At 37.6% G+C, this 26,840-nt stretch overlaps 1 protein-coding gene across 2 annotated transcripts in view; it reads left to right on the forward strand.

The window, feature by feature from the left end:
- The window catches only part of DNAH14 (dynein axonemal heavy chain 14), a 497,862-nt gene that overhangs the window by 169,073 nt on the left and 301,949 nt on the right, over positions 1-26,840 (forward strand). Inside the window, exons 26-30 of one of the 2 annotated variants that reach the window (XM_077938650.1) lie at positions 2,879-2,966; positions 15,571-15,824; positions 19,107-19,338; positions 20,021-20,074; positions 21,807-21,952. In XM_077938650.1, the coding sequence (XP_077794776.1) occupies positions 2,879-2,966; positions 15,571-15,824; positions 19,107-19,338; positions 20,021-20,074; positions 21,807-21,952 (774 nt within the window). Of the gene's footprint in view, positions 1-2,878; positions 2,967-15,527; positions 15,825-19,106; positions 19,339-20,020; positions 20,075-21,806; positions 21,953-26,840 lie in introns of both variants that reach the window. The other variant, XM_077938651.1, reaches the window with a different exon arrangement.

The raw sequence follows: 26,840 nt of genomic DNA on the forward strand, positions 1-26,840 counted from the left end.
AAGTTAGTTGCGTCTGATCTCTTTCACTGTCATAATTTCCTAAGTTACAATTTTTGTAAATGCAGTTTCAAACTTATCCCTGGGGTGATGTGATAACAACCAGAGTTATCTTGTATGTAAAGAGAGACTTCTGTAGGCAAGAAACCCTGAAAAAATGAATCTAGGCATTTAAGTAAAAAAGACAAGCAGTTTTTCAATTGTCCTGGGATTTTTCTGGTTAGGCAATTACATCATTTCCTGATAATGATAGTCCTATCTCTTCCTTTGCAATTCTTTTTAAAATGCCATTTTTCATGTTGTTTTAGATGCAAATTTTATTTAACATTGAAAAGTACAACTGACATATTCCTTTTTTTTTCTTAATTTATTGGAAAAGCTTCTAGTGTTTGACCATAATGCATAGGTTTCTGGAATATACACCTCATCAAACTAAAGATATTTCATTCTATTCGTAGTTTGCGGAGTTTTAAAGAGATTTAATGTACTTTTAATTTGTAATTGAGAAATAACAATTGTATCTATTATGGCATACATTGTGCTGTTTTGATACATGTTGTTTTGATACATATATACAATGTAAAATGATTGATTCAAGCTAATTAATATACTCATCACCTCACATCCTTATTTTTTGTGATGAAAACATTTCAAGTTTACTTTTAGCTATTGCAAAACATACAGTACATTATTATTAACTATAGTGACCTGCTGTGCAGTAGATCACTAAAATTTATTCCTAGTCTAACTGAAACTTTGTATCCTTAGACTAACTTCTCCCCTTTCTTCACCCCTCCCCACTTTAACCCTCTGATTAACACCATTCTACTCTCTACTTCTGTGAATAGAGAATGTTTTTTAGATTCTACATGTAAATGAGATCATACAATATTCATCTTTCTTGGCCTGGCTTATTTCACTTAGCATGCATAATGTCCTCCAGGGTTATCTATGTTGTCACAAGTGATAGAATTTACCTCTTTCTTTGGGAGGCCGAGGTGGGTGGATCCCCTGAGGTCAGGAGTTTGAGATGAGTCTGGCCAACATGGTGAAACCCTGTCTCTACTAAAAATACAAAATTTAGCCTGGCACGGTGATGGACACCTGTAGTCCCAGCTACTTAGGAGGCTGAGGCAGGAGAATCCCTAAAACCCAGGAGGCGGAGGTTGCAGTGAGCTGAGATTGTGCCACTGCACTCCAGCCTGGGTGACAGAGCAAGACTCCATCTCAAATAAATAAATAAATAATAAATAAATATTTTTTTTCTAAAGAGAATGTACAGGTACATTCATCAAATGTAACAGATCACTGGCAGTACTTTATCTTACCAGAAAACATCAATAGAAGATTTTTATGCTCCTAAGTCATAGTTCTCACCTGGCTGAGTGATTGTCAGACATTAACTGTAAGATGTTTTCTGATTTCATAAAGATTAAAATGTAGAAAAAAATTTCTGTCTTAGAATTGATGAAGTAATTATTTTAAAGTTTTCTTCCCTCTCCTTTTATTTTAAAGTTAGTACTGCTTTACTTTAGTTTGGGGCTAGGGACTTGTGTTCTTTTTGATGGTACTAGTTTTTCTAAAATATCTGGTCATTCTTAGTTATCTTTTCATATTTGTACTGGTGTGTCCCTCTTCTAAAAGCAAATACTAGTTTCTGACTACAACAACCTATATGCTGTGGTTGCAGATGACAAGCAGGGCATGTGGAAGGACCTAGTCTGTGAGTAACTTGCCTTTCAGTGCATGAAGTTCCTTCCCATTTCTCCTCGAGGTCACAAACTACTTGTGACACTGTACTGTGCCTCTAGGTCAGCACATGTTAAATATTCCATATACTTATATCAGTGCAAGTGTGCAGTAAGATCTTCATTAAAATATTTTGTCAAAAGAGAAATGTAACTATATGTTGTTTGAGATATGTATAACAATGTGACAAAAAAAGTTATGAATAAAAGTCATAAGGATTTTTCATGGAACTGCCAACAAAAAGTGTTTAAAAATAAAATTAAGTGTCAAATGTATTAAATAAAATAAAAAATCATTTGTAATTGATGGAAGAGACATTTCCCACTGACACTGCTTTGAAATGTATAAAAAGTTATAGACATATTTCTCCTCATCAGTAATGATAAATAAGAAAACAAAAATAGCATTTGCAAGCATAACAAAAATTAAAAGGTTCAGTACCTCATTTCAAATATTCATATATATTCTAAATGAATTTTAGAGTGATACATAAAAAAGAAAGCCAAATTAGAAGAAAATAAAATGAAATTTAGTGTTGAGAATTTCTAAGAGATATAGTGTCAATGATTTAAAAATATATATATCATTAACCGATTTGACTATAAGGAAACTTAAAACTCCACATGGAAAAAAATGACAACATTGAAACCTATATACTGTTGGTGCATATACTGTTGTCTTAAATAAAATTGTCTGGATATTTTTCATGAATCCTATTCTGTCCATTATAATTAATTTTAAAAACTAAATACAGGGCTTTACTGTTAAAACTCATCTGGTAGTTTCAGCCAAGTATTCCATTTTGTAGAAATTATTTCAAATATAGATTTTGTCATAAATACTACTAGCAATTCAGAGCTAATATGTGTCATCTCTTTGTGTACATTTTTACCATCTCAGAAACTCAGTGGCCTTATTAGAAAAGTGCAGATAAACTCAAAAAGGAATTTAAGGAATATGGATTATGCTTGAATTAAGGCTCTGTTACCTTTATTTGGTCTGATTTCTACATTAGAACAAAGAAATCAAAGATCTTAAAGGAAAACTCCCCTGTGACCTTGTTATGCTTGGTCATTAAATGGCCACGATCATTTTAGGTATAAATAACATAAATAAATTGTTTAATTTATAGATTTTTAAGTCAAGGGATTGAAGACTGGAACTGCCAGACATTTTCCCAATGGGTGTTATCTCATCCAGGACAAGTGGTACTTACTGTGGTAAGTTAATGCTGCCTTGATGTATGTATACAGGGACACCTTGGAGATATTGCAGGTTCAATTTCAGACCATTGTAATAAAGAGGCTATTCCAATAAAGTGAGTCACATGAATTTTTTTCCCTAGGGCATATAAAAGTTATGTTTACACTATCCTGTAGTCTGTGTTTTTTTGTTTTTTTTTTTTTTCCTGTCACCCAGGCTGGAATGCAGTGGTACAATCTCAGCTCACTGCAACCTCCGCCTCCCAGGTTCAAGTGATTCTGCTGCCTCAGCCTCCTGATTAGCTGGGACTACAGGTGTGCACCGCCATGCCTGGCTAATTTTTGTATTTTTAGTAGAGATGGGGTTTTACAATGGTGGCCAGGCTGGTCTTGAACTCCTGACCTCGGATGACTTGCCCACCTCAGCCTCCCAAAGTGCTAGGATTGCAGGAGTGAGCCACCATGCCTGGCCTCCTGTAGTCTGTTAACTGTACAATAACGTTATGTCTAAAAAATGTGCATGCCTTAATTAAAAATGCTTTGTTACTAAAAAATGCTAACAATCATCTGAGCCTTCAACAAGTCATAATTTTTTTGCTGTTGGAGGGTATTACCTAGATTTTGATGGTTGCTGACTGATCAGGGTGGTGGTTGCTAAAGGTTAGGATGACTGTGGCAATTTCTTAAAATTAGATAATAATGAAGTTTGCCACATGGCTTGACTCTTCCTTTCCCAAAAGATTTCTTTGTAGCGTGTGATATTTTCTGCTAGCACTTTACCCACAATGGAAATTCTTTCAAAATTGGAGTCAGTTCTCTCAGACTCTGCCACTGCTTTATCAACTAAGTTTACATACTATACTAAATCCTGTTTTGTCATTTCAATAATGTTCACAGCAACTTCATTAGGAGTAGATTCTGTCTCAAGAAACAACTTTCTTTGCTTATCCATAAGAGGCAACTTGTCTTCCATTCAAGTTTTGTCATGAGATTGCAGCAATTCCGTCATTATCTTCAGGCTCCACTTTTAATTCTAGTTCTCTTGCTATTTCCACCACATCTACAGTTACTTCCAGTGAAGTGTTGAACCCCTTAAAGTCATCCATGAGAGTTGGAATCAACTTCTTTCAAAGTCCCACTAATGTGGCTATTTTGACCTTCTTCTATGAATCATGAATGTTCTTAATGGCATCTAGGATGGTGAATGCTTTCCAGAAGGTTTTCTATTTACTTTGCCTAGACCCATCAGAGGAATCACTATCTATGGAAGCTATAGCCTTATGAAATGTATTTCTTAAATAATGACTTGGAAGTCAAAAGTACTACTTGACCCATGGGCTACAGAATGGATATTTTGTTATCAGGCATGAAAACAACATTAATCTCCTTGTACATCTCCATCAGAACTCTTGGGCGACTGGATGTGTTGTTAGTGAGCAGTAATATTTTGAAAGAAATCTTTTTTTCTGAAAAGTAGGTCCCAACAGTGGGCTTAAAATATTCAGTAAACCATGCTGAAAACAGATATGCCGTCATACAGGCCTTGCTGTTCCATTTATAGAGCACGGGCAGAGTAGATTAAGCATAATTCTTAAGGGTCCTAGGATTTTCAAAACAGTAAGTGAGCATTGGCTTCAATTTAGAGTCACAGGCTGCATTAGCCTCTAACAAGAGAATCAGCCTGTCATTTGAAGCTTTGAAGCCAGGTATAGACTGCTCTCCAACTACAAAAGTCTTGGATGGCCTCTTCTTCCAACAGAAGGGTATCTCATCTACCTTGAAAATCTGTTGTTCAGTGTATCCACTTTCATCAGTTATGTTAACCTAGGTCTTCTGGATAACTTACTGCAGCTTCCACATCAGCACTTGCTACTTACCTTTGCACTTTTATGTTACTGAGACAGCTTCTTTCTGTAAACCTCATGAGCCAACTTCTGCTAGCTTCAAACTTTTCTTCTGCAGTGTTGCTTATGTCTCTCAGTCTTCACAGAATTCAAAAGAGTTAGAGCCTTGCTCTGGATTAGGCTTTGTCTTAAGGATATTATGGCTGGTTTGATCTTCTATTCAGACCACTAAAATTTTCTCCATATCAGCAATAAGGCTGTTTTGCTTTCTTACCATTAGTGTGTTCACAGGAGTAGCACTTTTAATTTTTTTCAAGAATTTTTTTCCTTTGCATCCACAACTTGACTGTTTGACAGAAGAGGTCTAGCTTTCAGCCTGTTTTGGCTTTTGGCATGCCTTCCTCATTAAGCTTAATCATCTCTAACTTTTAATTTTAAGAGAAGAGAAGGATGTGCGACACTTCTTTTTACTTGAACACTTAGAGGCCGTTGTAAGGTTATTAGTTGGCCTAAATTCAATATTATTGTGTCTCAGGGATTAGGGAAACCCAAGAAGAAGGAGAGAGATGGGGGAATGGCTATTTGGTGAAGAAGATAAGACACAAAGAGCATTTATCGATTAAGTTTGCTGTCTTATATGGGCATCATCTGTGGTCCTTCCAAACAATTACAAATAGTAACATCCAAGATCATTAATCACAGATCACCATAACAGATATAATAATGAAAAGGTTGGAAATATTCTGAGAATTACCAAAATGTGATGCAGAGACATGAAGTGAACACATACTATTGGAAAAATGACACTGATAGACTTGCTCAATGCAGGGTTGCCAGAAATCTTCAATTTGAAAAAAAAATGCAGTATGTGTAAAGTGCAATAAAATGAAGCACAATACAAAAAGGTATGCCTGTATAAGTATTTAGTTTGTGGCTACATTGCCAAGAAAGCAACGATTTGGAAAATAAATCATTATGAAGCGTACTGGTATCTGTAGCTTACTTTGAAATGCATAAGATGAGTAGATTCATGACAAATATAGCAAAAAGTTAATTGTAGAATGTAGGTGGTGAATATATAAGTATTCATTGTATAATTCCTTCAACTTCACTATAGTTTTGAAAATCTTTATAATTTTAAATGAAAGTAGAACTGTTTTCTTAAGCATGTCACTATATTGTATTGCATTAGTTTTCTACTGTTGTTATTAAAAAGTTACAAAAAACTTGGTGGCTTAAAACAACACAGCTTTATTATCTTATAGTTCAGTAGGTTAGAAGGCCAACTGATAGGTCTCCGTGGGCTAAGATCAAGGTGTCAGGAAAGCTGTGTTCCTTTCTAGAGGCTCTTGGGGAAAATCTGTTTCTTTGCCTTTTCAGCTTCCAGAGGCCATTTGGCATTCCTTGGCTCACAGCCCATTCCTCCATTTTCAAAGTCAGCAATGTGCATCTCTCTGACTTTTCTTCAGTAGTCCTCGCTCCCTCTGTTCACAGGTAGAAAAAGTTACCCAGTTTTATGATTACATGTGTTTTATGGATACACATTTGACCCACCCAGATAATCCAGGATAATCTCTCTAGCTCAATTTTCTTAATTCAATTCTATCTGAAAAGTCCCTTTTGCCATTTAAGGTGACATATTCACAGGTTCTGGGAATTAGGAAATGACTTTGTAGAGAACCATTATTCTGCCTACTACATGTATATTTGCTAGAGCTAATTATTGTTTTTCTGGGTCTCATAAGAGAGAGGGAAAACTAGGAAGTTGTGATGTCAATAAAACAAAAATTGGCAGTTATTTTGAGAAGTGTGGTTGGAGCCAGGGGAGTGATAAAAATTTCCCCTATCAGCATGTGTAGAATAAGAGAAGAGGGACAAGGAAAGACCTCAAGCAACATGAACAGCTAAGGAATAGGCAAAAGAAAGGGACTGAAAAAGAGTGGCCAAAAAAGAAAAAAAAATTAGAGTTGTCATGGAAGCTAAAGAGGAAGAAAGGTGTGTTTTTGTTTGTTTCTTTGATTTTTCTCTAGAAAAACTGAGTAATCATTTTTAAAAGTGAGTGGCCATCATTTTAAAAGATCTGTAAACTATATTATATCTGTCAACAGTCATTTTCTGGAGTGATGAAGATAGAAGTCATATTGCCAGGAGGTACCATTATCAAGTTTTTTTTTTTCATCAGCTTTTATTTTAAGTTCAAGGGTACATGTGAAAGATGTGCAGGTTTGTTACATAGGTAAAGGTGTGCCATGCTGCTTTGCTGCACAGATCATCCCATCACCTAGGTATTAAGCCCAGCACCCATTAGCTATTCTTCCTGATGCTCTCCCTGCCTCCACCCATGCAACAGGCCCCAGTGTGTGTTGTTCCTGCCACCCTTCCATCCCATGTGTCTGTGTGTTCTCATCATTCAGCTCCCATTTATAAGTGAGAACATACGGTGTTTGTTTTTTTGTTCCTGCATTAGTTTGCTGAGGGTAACGGCTTCCAGATCCATCTGTGTCCCTGCAAAGGACATGATCTCATTCTTTTTATGGCTTCATAGTATTCCATGATATATGCATACCACATTTTCTTTATCCACTCTATTATTGATGGGCATTTGTGTTGATTTCATGTCTTTGCTATTGTGAATAGTACTGCAATGAATATACATGTGTGCATGTATCTTTATAATAGAATGATTTATATTTTTTGAGTATGTACCCAGCAATGGGATTGCTGGATCAAATGGTATTTCTGCCTCTAGGTCTTTGAGGAATCACCACACTATCTTCCACAATGTTAAACTGATTTACACTCCCACCAGCAGTGTAGCAGTACATAAATGTTCCCTTTTCTCCACAACCTCACCAGCATCTATTTTTTTACTTTTTAACAATAGCCATTCTGATTAGTGTGAGATGGTATCTCATTGTAGTTTTGATTTGCGTTTCTCTAATGATTAGTAATGTTGAGGTTTTTTTCAAATGTTTGTTGGGCACACGTATGTCTTTTTTTTTAGAAGTATCTGTTCATGTCCTTTGCCCACTTTTTAATGGAGTTTTCTTTCTCTGGTAAATGTGTTTAAGTTCCTTGTGAATTCTGGAGATTAGCCCTTTGTCAGATGGAGAGATTGCAAAAATTTTCTCCCATTCTGTAGGTTGTCTGTTCACTCTGATGATAGTTTCTTTTGCTGTCCTGTGCAGAAGCTCTTTAGGTGAGTTCAATCTCATTTGTCAGTTTTCGCTTTTGTTGCAATTGCTTTTGGAATTTTTGTCATGAAGTCTTTGCCTATGCCTATATCCTGACTGGCATTGCCTAGATTTTTTTCTAGGATTTTGATAGTTTTGGTTTTTAGATTTAAGCCTTTATTCCACCTTGAGTTAATTTTTGTATATGGTGTAAGGAAGGGTTCCACTTTCAGTTTTCTACATATGGCTAGCCATTCTCCCAGCACCATTTATTAAATAGGAAATCCTTTCCTCATTGCTTGTTTTGATCATGTTTGTGGAAGATCAAATGGCTGTAGGTGTGAGGTTCTATTTCTGGATTCTCTATTCTGTTACATTGGTCTATGTGTCTGTTTTTGTACCAGTATCATGCTGTTTTGGTCACTGTCACCTTGTAGTACAGTTTGAAGTCAGGTAGTGTAATGCCTCCAGATGTGTTCTTTTTGCTTAGTATTGACTTGGCTATTTGGGCTCTTTTTTGGTTCCATATGAATTTTAAAATAGTTTTTCTAATTCTATGAAGAATGTCAGTGGTAGTTTAATGGGAATAGCATTGAATCTATAAATTACTTTGGGTAGTATGGCTATTTTTATGATACTGATTCTTCCTATCCATGAGCATGGAATGGTTCTCCATTTGTTTGTATCCTCTCTGATTTCCCTGAGCAGTGGTTTGTAGTTCTTCTTGAAGAGGTACTTCATTTCCCTTGTTAGTTGTAATTCCTAGGCATTTTATTCTTTTTGTAGCAATTGTGAATGGGAGTTTATTCATGATTTGGCTCTCTGCTTGCTTGGTGGTATATATAGGAATGCTAGCAATTTTGGCACATTGATTTTATGTCCTGAGACTTTGCTGAAGTTGCTTATCAGCTTAAGAAGCTTTTGGGCTGAGATGATGGGGTTTTCTAGATACAGGATCATGTTATCTGCAAACAAAGATAATTTAACCTCCTCTCTTCCTATTTGAATACCCTTTATTTCTTCCTCTTGCCTGATTGCCCTGGCTGGAACTTCCAATACAATGTTGAATAGGAATGGTGAGAGAGGGCATCCTTGTTTTGTGCCAGTTTTCAAAGAGAATGCTTCCAGCTTTTGCCCATTTAGTATGATATTGGCTGTGGGTTTGTCATATATAGCTCTTATTATTTTGAGGAATGTTCCTCCAATACCTAGTTTATTGAGAGTTTTTAACATGAAGAGATGTTGAATTTTTACAAAGGCCTTTTCTGTATCTATTGAGATAATCATGTGGTTTTTGTCTTTAGTTCTCCTTATGTAATGAATGACATTTATTGATTTGCATATGTTGAACCAACCTTGCATTCTGGGTATAAAGCCAACTTGTTCTTGGTGAATAAGCTTTTTGATGTGCTGCTGGATTTGGATTTGCCAATATTTTATTGAGGATTTTTGCATCAATGTTCATCAGGGATTTTGACCTGAAGTTTTCTTTTTTTGTTGTATCTCTGCCAGATTTTGGTATCAGGGTGATGCTAGTATCATAGAATGAGTTAGGAAAGAGTCCTTCCTCTTCAATTTTTTGGAATAGTTTCAGTAGAAATAGTACCAGCTTCTCTTCATACCTCTGATAGTATTCAGATGTGAATCCATCTGGTCTTGGGATTTTTTTGGTTGGCAGCCTATTTATTACTGCTTCAATTTCACAACTCGTTATTGGTCTATTCAGGGACTTGATTTTTTCCTGGTTCAGTCTTGGGAGGGTGTATTTGTCCAGGAAATTGTCTATTTCCTGTTTTATTTCTGTCGGATCAGTGACGATATCCCCCTAATCATTTCTTATTGTGTTTATTTGATTCTTCTCTTTTTTCATCTTTATTAGCCTAGTGAACGGTGTATCTATTTCTTTTTTAAAAGCTCCTGGATTTGTTAATTTTTTAAAAGGTTTCCCGTGTCTCTATCTCCTTCAACTCAACTCTGATCTTGGTTATTTCTTGTCTTCTGCTAGGTTTGGGGTTTGTTTGCTCTTGGTTCTCTAGTCCTTTTAGTTGAGATGTTAGGCTGTTAACTTGAGGTCTTTCTAGCTTTTTGATGTGGGCATTTAGTGCTATAAATTTCCCTCTTAACACTGCTTTAGCTGTGTCCCAGAGATTCTGGTATGTTGTCTCTTTGTTCTCATTAGTTTCAAAGAACTTCTTAATGTTTGCCTTTATTTTATTTACCCAAGAGTCATTCAGGAGCAGGTTGTTCAATTTCTATGCAGTTGTATGGTTTTGAGTGGATTTCTTAATCTTGAGTTCTAATTTGATTGTACTGTGGTCTGAGAGACCATTATGATTTCAGGTCTTCTGCATTTGCAGAGGAGTGTGATCACTTTCTACTATGTGATCCTATGATGTGACCAATTTTAAAGTAAGTGTTGTGTGGCTGTGAGAAGAGTCTATATTCTGTTGTTTTGGGGTAAAGAGTTCTGTATATGTCTATTAGGTCCATTTGGTCAAGTTCAGGTTCTAAACATCTTTGTTTATTTTCTGTCTCAATGATCTGTCTAATATTGTCAGAGGGGTGTTAAAGTCTCCCACTATTATTGTGCGGGTGACTAAATCTCTTTGTAGGTCTGTAAGAACTTGCTTTCTGAAGCTGGGTGTTCCTGTATTGGGTGCATATATATTTAGGGTAGTTATCACTTGTTGAATTGAGCCCTTCACCATTATGTAATGCTCTTCTTTGTCTTTTTTTTATCTTTGTTGGTTTAAAGTCTGCTTTTTAGAAACTAGGGTTGCTACTCCTGCTTTTTACTGTTTTCCATTTCCTTGGTAAATTTTCCCTTATCCCTTTATTTTGAGCCTATGTGTGTCTTTGCACATGAGATGGGGCTCTTGAAGACAGTATACTGATGAGGCTTGACTCTTTATCCAGCTTGTCATTCTGTGTCTTTTAATTCGGGCATTTAGCCCGTTTATATTTAAGGTTAGTATTGTTATGTGTAAATTGTATCCTGACATCATGATGCTAGCTAGTTATTTTGCAGACTTGTTTTTGTGGTTGCTTCATAGTGTCACTAGTCTGTGTACATCAGTGTGTTTTGTAGTGGCTGATGATGGTTTCTTCTTTTAATATTTAGTGCTTCCTTCAGGAGCTCTTGCAAGGCAGATCTGGTGAGGATGAATTCCCTGAGCATTTGCTTTTCTGAAAAGGATCTTCTTTCTCCTTTGCTTATGATAAGCTTAGTTTGGCCAGATATGAAATTCTGGACTGGAAATTCTTTTCTTTAAGAAGTTGAATATTGGCCCCCAATCTCTTCTGGCTTGCAGGGTTTCCAATGAGAGGTTCACTATTAGTCTGATGGGTTTTACCTTGTAGGTGACCTAGCTTTTCTCTCTGGTTGCCTTTAACATTTTTTCTTTCATTTTGACCATGGAGAATCTCATGATTATGTATCTCAGAGTTGATCTTCTCATGGAATATCTTACTGGGGTTCTCTGCGTTTTCTGAATTTGAATGTTAGCCTGTCTTGCTAGGTTGGGGAAGTTCTCCTGGATGATATACTGAAGTACGTTTTCCAACTTGGTTCCATTCTTCCCATCTGTTTCAGGTACCGCATTCAGTCGTAGGTTTGTTCTCTTTCCATAATCCCATAATTCTCAGAGGTTTTGTTCATTCCTTATTCTTTTTTCATTATTATTTTCTACCTCTCTTATTTCAGAAAGATAGTCTTCAGGCTCTGAGATTCTTTCCTCCCCTTGGTCTATTCTGCTGTTGATACTTGTGATTGCATTGTGAATTTCTCTTGTTTTATTTTTCAGCTCCATTAGGTCAGTTATGTTCCTCTCTAAATTGGTTATTCTGGCTATCAGCTCCTGCATTGTGTTATTATTATTTTAGCTTCTTTATATTGGGTTAGCACATACTCCTTTAACTCAGCAAAGTTAGTTATTACCCACCTTCTGAAGCCTTATTTCTGCCAATTCATCCATCTCAGCCTCAGCCTAGTTCTGTTGAAATCGTTTGAAGGAGAGGCATGCTGGGTTTTTGAGTTTTCAGTGTTTTTGCATTTATTCCTTCTCATCTTTGTGGGTTTATCTACCTTTGATCTTTGAGGTTGCTGACCTTTGAGTGGGGTTTTTGTGGGGTCTTTTTTTGTTGATGTTGTTGTTGTCTGTTTTTTGTTTGTTTTGTTTTGTTTTAAGACAGAGTCTTCCTCTGACACCCAGGCTGGAGTGCAGTGGCACAATCTCAGCTCACTGCAACCTTCATCTCTCAGGTGGAAGTCATTCTCCTGCCTCAGCCTCCTGAGTAGCTGAGGTTACAGGCATGCACCACTACACCCAGCTAATTTTTACATTTTTAGTAGAGACAGTATTTCACCATGTTGGCCAGGCTGGTCTTGAACTCCTGACCTCAGGCGATCCACCCACCTCAGCCTCCCAGAGTGCTGGGATTACAGGCATGAGCCACTGCCTAGCCTCTGTTTGTCTTTCTTTTAACAGGCCATTCTACCATAGGGCTGCTGTGGAGGCTAGGGCCCCCCAGTGGAAGATGTCACCCAGTCAGGAGAAAGAGGATCAGGAACCCATCCAGTGAAGCAGTCTGGTTGCTTCTTGGTAGAGCAGGCATGTTTCACTGGGGGGTGACCCTTCTTTGTAGACCGTCTGTATTTTCCGCAGCCAGCCGGGTAGAATGGCTGAGTTTAGGGAACCTCAGAGATAGCGCTGCCCCTCACCCAGGGATTTCCCTCCCAGGAAGAGATCTCTGTCCACAGAACTGAAGACCCCCCCTAGTGAGGAGGAGTGAGTCGGGCCCCAGTTAAAGATGCAGTCTGGCCATAATCTGGCAAGGCAGCTGCACTGCACTGTGGGAGGGCCCCTCTTCATCTCCACAGCTGAGACTAGCGAACTGCGGATACGGCAGCCGCCCCTCCCCTGGGAGTTCTCTACTAGGGAGAGATCAGAGCTCTGTCCGTGGACCCAAGGACCTGCCCATTGAGGAGTAGTATGTCAGGGCCCTGGTTAAAGAAGCAATATGGCCCCAATCTGGCAAGGCCACAGTATTGCACTGTGGGGGGCCCCTCCTTGTCTGGACCATCTGCACTCTTCACAGCCTGCAAACTGAAACAGCTGTTTCCCCCAAACCGCAGAGATGGCAGCCGCTCTCCCCAACGGATCTCTGTCCTGTCCCTGGTGGACTTCAGCCCTCTGCCATTGGCTGACTGGGATTCCAAGCCAGTGGGTCTTAACCTGTGAGATGCTGTGGAAGTGAGGCCTACAGAAGGACGCTGCTTGGTGCCCTATATTCAGCCCACTTCCTATGGATGTGTATGGGCAGATTTTCCACCTTGGTGGGGATCCTGGGGCTGGAGCATGCAAAACTCCTGGGTCTCTGTGTGCACCTGAGTGGCTGTTTTGCAGACTCCACACAGCTCTGTGTACTGGACCCACAGCCCTGGTGGCGTGGGCTTAGGAGGGGATCTCCTGCTCCACAGGTTGCAAAGATTCGTGGGAGAAGCATGGTTTCCCAGGTGGGGTTTCACAATCATTCACTGCCTTCCCTGGCTGGGGCTGGGGGATTCCTTTGGCTCCATGCTGTTTACTGTTGGGCTGTTGTCCCCCCCTCCCCAACCCCACTGTTTCTCCTCACTCTCCTTGAATCCGAGCTGCTTGCCTATTCATTCCCAATGCGAGAACCCGGATATTTCAGTTAAAGGTGTTGAATTCACTCGCCCCTTTTCATTCTTCTCCAGGAGTGTTGTGGACTGCAGCTACTTCTAATCGATCATCTTAGCCCTCCATAATCAAGTATTTTTAAAGCGTACTTGACTTGTAGTTCTCTGTTCAATTTAAAATTAACATCATATCCTTTTACTTTGCCTTGACTCACAATTTTCAAGTCTTTGTTAAAGTAACTTTGGATTGTGTACGCAAGTTATTATTATCAAATCTTCTTTGTCCCTTTTGTTCTCCACTTGACTGAATATTGAAAATATTCACAGATCTTAAGCTGAGGAACTTACCTAAACTGTTCTTTACAAAGGTGACAAAATTATAATGAATCAATCTGCACACTTCTGTAGTTTAACAGAAATTCAAATAATCAAATCTGCTCTCCTAAGAAAAGATGTTTCTTGGATCCCTCGTCTTCCAAACATGCTTAACATTGATAAGCAGCCTGTATCCTATTTCTAGAAATACTTTATGATAGACTTCAACTTCAATCATTGAATGTTCTTTTGCCAAATTTTTTTCCATGTCTGCCTTACCTACTGCTCATTTTCCATTCCAGGATGCAATTTACAACTCCCCTTTCTCTTGCACTTCTACATATGTCACATGACTAGGAGTTGCCTCTGAATGGATGTAAAAAGACACCTATGGGGGAATGGGAATAATTAGATGTCTGCATGCACTGGCCACTGAGAGAATTTGAAGATATAGTAATTAAAATTCCTTTATGAATAAATAACAAACAAGATATAGTAATTAAAATTCCTTTATAAATAAATAACAAACAAGAATTAAAAACTGGTTCACAATCTCCCTCACCAGAACCAAGTCCTCCTTTACCCTACACTGATACAGCCTAGGGAAGGGTCTCCACCTGTTGGATGTTCTCTCCTGAGGCTACAAATCTTGAATAAATGTCTCAAGGACAGCAGTACTGGCATCTGACCAGACTCTGCCATGACATGGCCTTGACTGTGATTCCTCTTGTCTTCCCAGACTCTTGGTCCTGCCCACTTTCTAACCCTCAGTCTCTAGCCTCCTTTTGATCTGCTCATTATAAGCTTGCAACATCCTTTAAGAAAGCCAGTTCATTTCTGTTGCATGTAACCAATAATGCTGTTGATATAACAAGTTTCTCATCCTGAATGCTGCTATCTCAATCTGGAAAAATCTCACTCTATTAACTTTATGCTAATTATTCCCATACTCATATCTTGATAGCTCTTCTTATGTTTCTTGAACACTTCAAATTTAATATATCCATGAATGAATTCACTGTGCCACTTGCCCGCAGCATACTTTTCCTGCAATAGGTACTGTTGTAGTGAGTTACTGGAATCACAATTTACCCAATGTAAAGCCCAGAAACCTATAAGCTGTCCTCATGTATCCCCCTCTTTTAACTTCCAGAGTCAATCTGACCTTAATCCAGTAGACTTCTTAAAACAGCTCCATTATGTATGACAAGAGTGAGTGTCAAAAGATGGGCTGAATAAGAGAGGTCTATAAACTTTCTGAAAACTATGACTACAAGCTTACTGTGTTCTAGGTATATTACTTCTGAGTTCAACAGAGAAAAGCAGCACTAATTTCATCTCGGAGTTTTCTACCATTTTTACTGTCCCCACATTATTACTTAAGGTTGCTGGTATAAGATTTAGGAAGATTTCAGAATATAAGATTTAGGAAGTACAAATTGATAAGGCCCCCATAAGCATCAATCAGAATTCAATCTTTAGCCCTCAAATACATACAAATGTGTAAGGTCTCTTACACAAACACTCACATACACACCACATGACTTTATGAAAACATCCATTTTAATTTCAAATAAAATGTATGCTTCAATTATATATACACATATAATAACATTATCTTACTTTTTCAGAGCCAGATCATGTTTTATAATGATTGTATTAAAAGTTTTGTGAGTTCTTATTCAAGAGAAAAATTGGAAAAAGTCCACGCTGGTCTGATATGTCATCTAGAAGAGGTTGCACAGCTGGTAGTGCTGGATACTAGTAACTCTCGAACAAAAGCTGTACTAGGGGCACTGCTTACCCTTTATGTTCACTGCAGAGATATAGTGATAAATTTACTACTTAAAAATATCTTCAATGCAGAGGATTTTGAGTGGACAAGGTAGGTGGATCTAAATTATAACTACATACAATAACTTCTCACAAATATATCTTTAGGTAAATTGATTCTCTACCTCACACTTTGTCAAACTCGAGTTTTAATTTTGGGGGCTTTACCAAAATTCTAAGCAAACCAATCTGAGTACATTAGTCCCCCTTTATCTGCAGTTTCACTTTCCAGTTTCAGTTACTGTGGTCAATTGTGGCCCAAAAATAAGTGAGTATTTTACAATAAGATATTTAGAGAGGCAGATCACATTCACATGACATGTGAATGTGAGTATATTTTTCTACTGTTCTATTTTATTATGTCATCGTTGTTCATCTCTTACTGTGCCTCATTTATAAATTAAGCTTTATTGTAGTTATTTATGTATAGGAAAAGTCATAGTATGGTATATAGAGGGTCTGGAACTATATGTGGTCTGAACTATAGGTATCCTCTGTTTGGGCAGCAGCAGGAGGGGGGTCCTGAAATGTATCCCATGCAGATAAGGGGAGATTACTATACCCTATTACTGCTTTTCCTTCTTTCTCTTTTCTACTGTCCCTCCACCTAATTTTTACTTCTTTCTTCTTTGTCTTCCCGACCTGATTAGGCCCTTTTGATAGTTACATTCTCCCATTTCCATCTAGACAGAGGGCAGTATCTTTCCATGGGCAGTCAGAGCTCTACCTCAAGCCTCTTCTTTCCACTGTGCTGTTAATTCTGGAACAGACTGAGGGGAAACAAACTGAAGAACATTTCCAGCCAGCTCCCTAACTCAAAACTGCCTTCTTCCTACCTGGAGTCAATTAGTAAAATATGAAAGTATAGAAAAGTAGAGCCATTCTCACCTTTGGTGGGAAGAGATTGAGCATCAAGCTCCGATAATAAATGTACGGTTAGCATAAATTCTGCAGTTAGCATAAAAGTCCTGATTTTAGGTATGACAGTTTCGTTTAAACTCTAGAAAAAGAAGTAGACAGAGGCTTAAGTATATAACTGAGGCCACTGTTGACTATATTTTATCTGAATACTTTATATCTGATATATATTTACATGTTCATTAAAGCATAAATGTATACTTTCTTAATTGCCAAAAAGGATATACTGTGTTAATGAACCATTACTCTGGAAAAAAGTCTAGTGTGTCATTATTACTTTTTATTAACTCTTTTTAAAAATGGAAATGAAAAAGAGGAAGAGCATATATAGAAAGGTAAACTGGAAAAGAGAAGATCCTGATAAGACTTTGTAAGTGTCTGAGTTTAGGGCTACAGTTCCCAAACTGTGTGTCAAGGTATCCCAAGCCACCATAGACAATTCACAAGGGCACTGCAAGATATTTTAACCTTTTGAGGGAATCACAGCAATGTACAACATCTATCAGACACCAAACATGCTAGCAGCTCAAAATAGTTCTGTTTTAACATCAGATCATGCTACATACCTTTCAGTGACTTCTTATCCCTGCAAAGCTAGGTTTTGGCAGTTGCTCTCATAAAAAAGCAAGTATCCCATGAAAATCAGTGTAGCAAACGAGATTGGCAGTATCCAGTCTGATCCCAAGGTTTGATAAGTGGTGCAGTACACAATAGCCATATCTAAGTAACTGGTTATTTAAAAATGAAATAAGGCCAGGCATGGTGGCTCACACCTGTAATCCCAGCACTTTGGGAGGCTGAGGCCGGTGGATCACTTGAAGTCCAGAGTTGGAGACCAGTCTGGCCAACATGGTGAAACCCTGTCTCTACTAAAAATAAAAATTAGCTGAGCGTAATGGTGCACACCTGTAATCCCAGCTACTCGAAGGCTAAGGCAGGAGAATCACTTGAACCCAGGAGGTGGAGATTCCAGTGAGCTGAGATCGTGCCACTGCACTCCAACCTGGGTGACAGAGCGAGACTCCATCTCAAATAAATAATTTAATTTTTAAAACATTTAATGAAATAATTTTTTTTGTCAATTCATTTGTGTACCTTGTTTCAAGCAACCTACTAAATCATTAAGACAAAAATACTTATTAAACTGTTTTGGACCTAAAATTAAGAAAAGAAACTGTTAGATATTCCTTTTGGTCTAGGGTCATCATGAAAATATTACTGGGTTACTAAGAGTGCAGTGAACTGAGAAAGTTTGAGAAGCTCTGTTCTAAGGGAATACTAATAGAAAGGCAAAGGCTCTGGAAATTGATTTGCTATCAAAATAATGATTTAGCACTTTAGTTGAATCATAAAACAAATACTCGTCCTTAGGATAACAGAATTTCTTCTTTAAAAAACATTTTCTTCCACAAGTATTATACTTTTCTCTTTCTTATGGATATATGCTCTCCCATCTGAGACTTTGCAAGGTAGTTGCTTATAATTTTAAATTTTTCTTTTCTTTTTAATTTAAATTTATTTTTAAAATTTACTCACTTTTCCAGATTTCTTTATAATATTCCCTGTTGTTCCAGAAAAGATTTAAAAGGGCTTACAAGGATAGGCACACTGCTACGTGATAGCATACGTTGAGAGTGAGTGGAATGAGTGAAGAAAGGCAAACAAAGGCAAAAACTAGTGCCTGTGTAAGAGCTTTAATGAATAAATTCTGTGAAGATATTGTACCTGCCTCCACTTGTAATTCAAAATCAAAACAGCACTAAACAATTAAAAATGTGTAGGAATGAGTTTTCGCTGACAATGTTTTAATATTTAAAAAAGTAAAATTATTTACAAAATATTGTTTGATAGTTTTTCATTGATAGTGAAAATTTTTTCACTATCACAAAGGTTTTGTAACTCAAAACCTTCTAGAGGTGAACATTTATGGTTAGCTACACAATTCACAATTCACAGTGCTCATGATATAAATGCAAATCATTTTCTACAAAGTTCAATTTGTTTTGATATGTAGAACAAATAGCATTTCTCTTAAGTACCCTCATAATAAGGATCCAGATTATGATAAACATCATCTTCAATCACAGTCTTATTGAAAACCATAAACTTCAGAGGGATGATTCTTATATAAATCCCCCATTTGGGTTGACATCACACCAAAGCAGCATAATCAGCAAGGCCATTAGCCTCAGAGGGAAGTGTGTTCACATGTTTGTATTCTTCAGTTCTATTTCATACCTAATATGATCAGTCATTGATGAGTTTTATATCACACTTCTCATTTGATTTTAATTTTTTTACTTCTATTTGTTTTTTTAATCAATGCTCCATTTTAAATCCTGATTCTGTTTCTGCATGTGAAAAAAATAAAAATAATTTAACCAAATAATATGAACATTTAAAATTTTGTTTTCAGACATTTGCAATATAAATGGAATGAAAAACAAAAATTGTGCTATGTATCTCAAGGAAATGCCAGCTTTACTTATGGCTATGAGTACTTGGGCTGTACCTCAAGATTGGTTATTACACCTCTCACAGACCGATGCTGGCTAACTCTCATGGAAGCACTACACTTGAATCTAGGAGGCTGTCCTGCTGGTCCAGCTGGTACAGGAAAAACTGAGACTGTCAAAGATCTGGCAAAAGTAAGTGGTTTCTCTATCCAGAATAAAAACTTCTTTTTTTCTTTTTCTGTCACACAAATTTTGATGGTATCTTAAATTTACACCATTCCTGCTATTAAGATGTTCATTGCATTAACAAGCACATTCATTAATTCACATATAATTAATTCATCAATGACGTTTTGAATGCCTGTTGTGTGCTGCATCTTAGAATCTCAATAAGCCAACATATGCTTTTTATTTAGCTGGAAAACTACTTGTGAATGATTAATATTGTTGTTGTGTGTGTGTGTGTGTGTGAGAGAGAGAGAGAGAGAGAGACAGAAAGTGAGACTGAGAGGGACAGAGACAGAAAGAGAGAGAGAGAGACAGACAGACAGATAGAGAGATAAAAGCAGTAGTAGTTACTGATGAAAGCAAAGGATATAGTTTGTAACCTAGAATTTTTTCATAGTTTTTTATTCATAGATTTATGTAAAAACGTGACCTTAATGCTCTATAAACTAATCAACTGAACTGTAACAGTATATGTACATTTATACTATTATATTGAGTTTTGTGAATCTCTAAATTTGATTTTTAATTCATCTCCATCTTGCAAAAGTTTTCTCAAAAACATAGACATTTTATTACTCTCGCAGTTTTAACATTAGTATTTTGTGTCATAATTCAAGAAAGATATTAAAATATTTTTGTTTCCCAGTCCTTAGGCAAACATTGTGTGGTCTTCAACTGTTTTGAGAATCTGGATTATAAGGTAAAGCTTAAACATGTGTCAGGAAGAAATATTGTACACATAAAACGTAAAACAATTCATTGAAGAATAAAAGAACAAGAAAAAATATTTATCTGAGACAAACATCAAGTATTAACAGAACTTTAAATGCTATTATTTCTTTTAAACTAATGGACTAGAAACCTAGAATATAATAGAAATTTAAAACATTATATACGTTGCTTTTATTCAGGTGAACTACTCCTTAAGACAGTGGTTTTCAAACTTTTCAACAGTTGGATTCTTTTCAATAAAAAAATCTTACATGGAACATGAATATATAAAACAACTAAGAGTACTGCTTTATTAACATACATTTATTTTAAGTCCTAACCCCATACATTTATTTACTGAAAAGGTAATTAAGACAAGATTATGATTAACACAAATATTTGAGAGTTTATATAGATGATGATTACAAGTTCCTGTCAGTCTTGTTTTGTTTGCACATTATCTGACATATCTCATAACATTCTGAAATATGTCTCTTACAAATCTACTCAAAGTTTCAAAATACTGCAATTTGTTTTGCATGTTAAGTTCAAACATTATACATTTTATTGCTGTCATTTTGTTTGTGTTCGAAGCACGTTACCTCTGAGATCCTGCATTTCCAATTTGTGCTCATTTAGTACATGAAAAATATCAACATAAATAAGCTGATCAATTATTATTTTTAAGATACTTACCAAATAGACTCTTGCCTCCTTCCTGGAAACTAGCAGTGGGGCCTATGAGGGCTCCACATGAGTGAGGCCAAAAAGCCTGCTAATTAAGATAAATAATATTTAATGCAATATTTTAAAAGTCAGAATTAATGCCCCCAAACGTCCCATGAACAAAATACCAAAATTTTAAATTAAGACAAGATCTGATTCCTGCTGCTCAGTGGAAGGAACCATCTTCTATATCCTTCTCGGTATGAGGCTCTCTCTTACTCGTTCCCATTCCCACTTCCTTTCCTCTTTGCCATACCTAGCATTAGAGTTCAGGCATCCCTCAACTTGCATTCAGCCCACAGAAGTTAGACCTGTCAATATTTTTGTGTGTTTTGTTGCTTTGTTTTAGTTGCTAACATTTACAAACCAGTAGATTTCAATCCCAGACTTTCAGCCTCTCACAGAGCACTGGGTGCACCTGGTCAGCCTGGGCCTGCACTCTGGCAAGTGGCAGAAGCCCAGCAGCAGCTGCGTGCTTTAGCTGGGCCCCCTGCAGTCTTGCCTTATCTGGGCCTGTGGTTCAGTGTTTTGCATTGCCCACCAGCTGCCTGCCACTAAGCCATAAAGCATCTTTGCCTGATCCAGAAAAGGCAGCCCCAGATTCACACACTTTACACCCATCTGCCAGAAAGTTGTTCTGAAGACTCTGCCCCAGGGTGCAGCTCTGTGAGGGAAATGGCTGTCCAGGGGAGGGGTCTGGTGCATCTCTGTACAATCTGTAAGAAGCTGTGGCCCTGTCTTCACGGTCCCTGTGAGCATCAGAGTTTGCTCTGCTGAGTGTTTGGGCTTTTAGAAGGGAAAAGCAGAGTAGTTGACTTGTCTAGCATCTAAGCAGCTGCTGCTTTCAACCCTATAAAAATGCCTAGAAGGGGGAAACGCAAAAGGCCTTTACTTGGTTTGGATAGCATGGGGAGAACATGTACAAATTAACATCTCAGTAAATTTTCTCACCATTATAATAATTTTACTAATCAATCTTTTTTTTTTTTTTAAAGATAGTGAGAAAATTCTTCTTTGGACTAGTTCAGTCAGGAGCTTGGAGTTGTTTCGATGAATTCAATCTAATTGATTTGGAAGTTCTCTCTGTCATTGCTTCACAGATCCTAACAATTAAGGCTGCAAAAGACAACTATTCTGCCAGGTACTTGTTGAATGTGTTTATGCCTTTTGAATTGAAATCTGATGCACACTTACTGTTTAGTTAATTATTGTTAAATATTTTTCCCCAATAAGTGTTTAGGTCTTTCAGGGGTGTGTGTGTGTGTGTGTGTGTGTGTGTTTTAAAGCACACATCAAAGGGAATGGCAGTTATCTTGAATGTTTCCATTACTTGGCAAATAATGTGAATATATTTATAACTCTAATTTTCAGGCCAACTTAGAGGTATCCAAATTCTTGCCCAAGCTTTGGAACAGTCTACTGAGCTACCAGGACACTGATGCAACTATATTTTAATTATTTTTTCAGCTTAAATTCTCATATTATCTTTTTATCTTAGAATATTGCATTTGAAGAACCCAAACAAATGCTGCTTTTTTTAATTTCCACATTTTTTAAACCTTTATTTTAAGTTCAGGGCCACATGTGCAGATTTGTTATATAGGTAAACTGGTATCATGGGGATTTGTTATACAGATTATTTCATCACCCAGGTATGAACTAGTACCCACTAGTAAAGTTTTCTGATTGTCTCCCTCCTCCTACCTTCCACCCTCCAGTAGGCCCCAGTATCAGTTGTTGCTCACTGTAAGTCCATGTGTTCTCATCACTTAGCTCCCACATACAAGTGAGAACATGAGGTATTTGGTTTTCTCCTCCTGCATTAATTTGCTTTTGATAATGGCCTCCAGTTCCATCCATGTTCCTGCAAAGGACATGATCTCATTCTTTTTTATGGCTGCATAGTATTCCATGGTATATATATACCACATTTTCTTTATCCAGTCTACCATGGATGGGCATTTGTGTTGAATCCATGTCTTTGCTATTGTGAATAATGCTGCAATGAACATACTCGGGCATGTGTCATTATGATGGAACAATTTGTATTCCTTTGGGTATATAGCCAGTAATGGGATTGCTGGGTCAAATGGTAGTTCTGTTTTTAGGTCTTTGAGGAATCGCGCCACTGTCTCTCACAATAATTGAACTAATTTATACTCCCACCAACAGTGTATAAGTGTTCCTTTTTCTCCACAACCTTGCGAGCACCTGTTATTTTTTGACTTTTTAGTGATAGCCATTCTGACTCGTGTGAGATGTTGTCTCATTTTGGTTTTGGTTTGCTTTTCTCTAATGATCAGTGACATTGAGCCTTTTTTTTTTTTTTTTTTTTTTTAGACGGAGTCTCACTCTGTTGCCCAGGCTGGAGTGCAATGGCACAATCTTAACTCACTGCAGCATCCGCCTCCCGGGTTCAAGCAATTCTCCTGCCTCAGCCTCCTGAGTAGCTGGGATTATAGGCATGCACCACCATGCCTGGCTAATTTTTGTATTTTTAGTAGAGATGGGGTTTCACCACGTTGGTCAGGCTGGTCTCAAACTCCTGACCTTGTGATCCACCCTCCTTGGCCTCCCAAAGTGCTGGGATTACAGGCGTGAGCCACTGCGCCTAGCCTGAGCTTTCTTTTCGTATGTTTGTTGCCTGCATATATGTCTTCTTTTGAAAAGTCTCCCTTCATGTCCTTTGCCCACTTTTTAATAGAGTTGTTTGTTTTTTGCTTGTAAATTAGTTAAAGTTGCTTATAGATTCTAGATATTAGGCCTTTGTCAGATGCATAGTTTGCAAAAATTTTCTTCCATTCTATGGGTTGTCTGTTTACTCTGTTGATAGTTTCTTTTGCTTTGCAGAAGCTCCTTAGTTTAACTGGATCCCATTTGTCAATCTTTGCTTTTGTTGCAATTGCTTTTGTCAATTGAAAGAGTTCATCATGAAATCTTTGCCTGTTCCTATGTCCAAAATGGTACTGCCTAGGTTGTCTTCCAGGGTTTTTATAGTTTTGGGTTTTACATTTAAGTCTTTAATCCATCTTGAGTTGATTTTTGTATATGGTGAAAGGAAGGGGCCCAGTTTCAATCTTCTGCATCATTTGTTGAATAGGGAGTCTTTTCTCCATTGCTTTTGTCATGTTTGTCAAAGATCAGATGGTTGTATGTGTGCAGCCTTATTTTGGGGCTCTCAACTCTGTTCCATTGGTCTATGTGCCTGTTTTTTGTACCAGTACCATGCTGTTTTGGTAACTGTAGCCTTGTAATATAGTTTGAAGTTGGGTAATGTGATGCTTCCAGCCTTATTCTTTTTGGTTAGGATTGCCTTGGCTTTTCAGACTCATTTTGGTTTCATATGAATTGTAAAATAGTTTTTTCTAATTCTATGAATTAAAATGTCATTGGTAGTTTGATAGGAATAGCATTGAATCTATAAATTACACCGGACAGTATGGTCATTTTAGCAATATTGATTCTTCTTGTCCATAAGAATGGAATGTTTTTCCATTTTCCATTTGATCAGTGTTTTGTAGTTTTCCTTAGAAGAGATCTTTCACCTCCCTGGTTAGCTGTATTCCTACGTATTTTATTGTTTTTGTGGCAACAGTGAATGGGATTGTGTTCCTGATTTGGTTCTTGGCATGGCTGTTGTTGGTGTGTAGGAATGCTAGTGATTTTTGTGCATTGATTTTGTATCCTGAGACTTCACTGAAAGAAGCTTTTGGGCCATGACGATGGGTTTTTCTAGATATAGAATCATGGCATCTGCAAACAGGGATAGCTTGACTTCCTGTCTTCCTATTTGGATGCCCTTTCTTTCTCTTGCTTGATTGCTGTGGCCAGGACTTCCAAGACTATGTTGAATAGGAGTGGTGAGAGAGGGCATACTTGTCTTGTGTCAGTTTTCAAGGGAAATGCTTCCAGTTTTTGCCCATTCAGTATGGTGTTGGCTGTGAGTTTGTCATAAATGACTCATTATTGGTGTTGGCTATGAGTTTGTCATAAATGACTCATTATTTTGAGGTATGTTCCTTCAATACCTAGTTTATTGAGAGTTTTTAACATGAAGCGTGTTGGATTATATCAAAAGCCTTTTCTGCATCTATTGAGATTATCATGTGGTTTTTTTGTCTTTAGTTTTGTTTATGTAATGAATATATTTATTGATTTGCATATATTGAACCAACCTTGCACCCCAGGCATAAAGCCTAGTTAATAGTGGTGGATAAGCTTTTTGATATGCTGCTGGATTCGATTTGCCAGTATTTTGTTGAAGATTCTTTCATTGGTGTTCATGAAGGATATTGGCCTGAAGTTTTTTGTTGTTGTTGTGTCTTTGCCAGGTTTTAGTGTTAGGGTGATGCTGTTCCCACAGAATGAGTTACAGAGGAGTCCCTCCTCCTCGATTTTTTAGAATATTTTCAGTAGGAATGGTACCAGTCAGCTCTTCTTTGTATATCTGATAGAATTTGGCTGTGAATGTGTTCGGTCCTAGGCTTTTTTTGGTTGGTAGGCTATTTATTACTGATTACATTTTGGAGGTCATTATTGGTCTGTTCAGGGCTTCAACTTCTTTCTGGTTCAGCCTTGGGAGAGTATGTATGTTTAGGAACATATCCATTTCTTCCAGATTTTCTAGTTTGTGTGCCTAGAGGTGTTCCTAATATTACCTGATGGTTATTTGTATTTGTTTCCACATACATTTTTTTTTTAAGGCAGACGTCTCACTCTGTTGCCCAAGCTGGAGTCCATTGGCATGATCTCGGCTTACTGCAACCTCTGCCTCCCAGGTTCAAACAATTCTTATGCTGGTATTACAGGTGGCACCACCATGCCTGGCTAATTTTTGTATTTTTAGTAGAGGTGGGGTTTTACCATGTTGGCCAGGCTGGTCTCGAACTCTTGACCTCAGTGTGATCTACCCACTTCGGCCTCCCGAAGTGCTGGAATTACAGGCATGAGCCACCATGCCCAGCGAGATAAAAAGCAAAGTGGGTATACTGGCCACACACCTGAAGAGCCCTCTTGTCTTATTACTCTGAATTAATGTGCTTTTATTGAAAAGCTCTGTAATAACAGTATTTGTTAGTAATGCTAATGTTCAGTAATAAAAGCAAAAAATTTTTCTCTTTAGGTAATTTTAGTACTCATATGATTTATGAACATATAAAATTGTATTATAATCTAATATTTCTAATACAAGCTAATGGATACTAACTTGTGGCTTTTCTCTCATGGATTTTGTTCAAACTGTTAAAGCTAGTATTACAGGACTCATAAACCTGTGGATACAGTTGCGGGGGGGCAGTCACAGTAACATTTCACAGACTCTTTGCTACACCTCAGCCTCTGGAAAGTTTTCCCCATTTATGTCCAGTGAGTTCCCCTCTGTTTTGTCCCAATTGTTTTCCTGTTTTGACCACCCTCTTTGGTATCAGCTGACCAAGAAATCACTATAGGATTTCTCCTATTGTCTCTACCACTGGTGCTGATTGTAGGACACTGATGTTCATGCCAAGCATTCTATCTCATAGTGGTCCCAGAGTTTTTAAACAGGCTAGGGACACTTGGGAGACAGGCTGTGTTCCATGCTGAAGCAGGATGTCTGTGCTGTGCCCCATTCTGTGTTCTACTATATCTTCCAGGCAGAGCTCTTTTCTTCCCCAAGAGTCTCCCCAGGTTCCTTTTACTATGTAAGTCAACTCATTCAGCTAGGTATTTTCCAGCCTCAGGTCCCAGAAACATCTTTGGACATGATCAAATACATCTGAATCCCAGCAGGGGTGACAATTTTGGCTCAGCATGAGCCTCCTATTTCTTCTTTTTTCTCTCACCATTGTTTTTTACAGTGTGCTCTGTTTGCATTTAAATGTAACACAGCCTTAATAAAGTTTCCAAACTCACTTATAGTTTTAACATACTTTGGGGGGACGGAGCAAGATGGCCGAATAGGAACAGCTCCAGTCTCCAACTCCCAGCACGAGCGACACAGAAGACCGGTGATTTCTGCATTTTCAACTGAGGTACTGGGTTCATCTCAC

The sequence above is a fragment of the Macaca mulatta genome, chromosome 1 (genome assembly GCF_049350105.2).
Source record: "Macaca mulatta isolate MMU2019108-1 chromosome 1, T2T-MMU8v2.0, whole genome shotgun sequence".
Lineage (NCBI taxonomy): Eukaryota > Metazoa > Chordata > Mammalia > Primates > Cercopithecidae > Macaca > Macaca mulatta.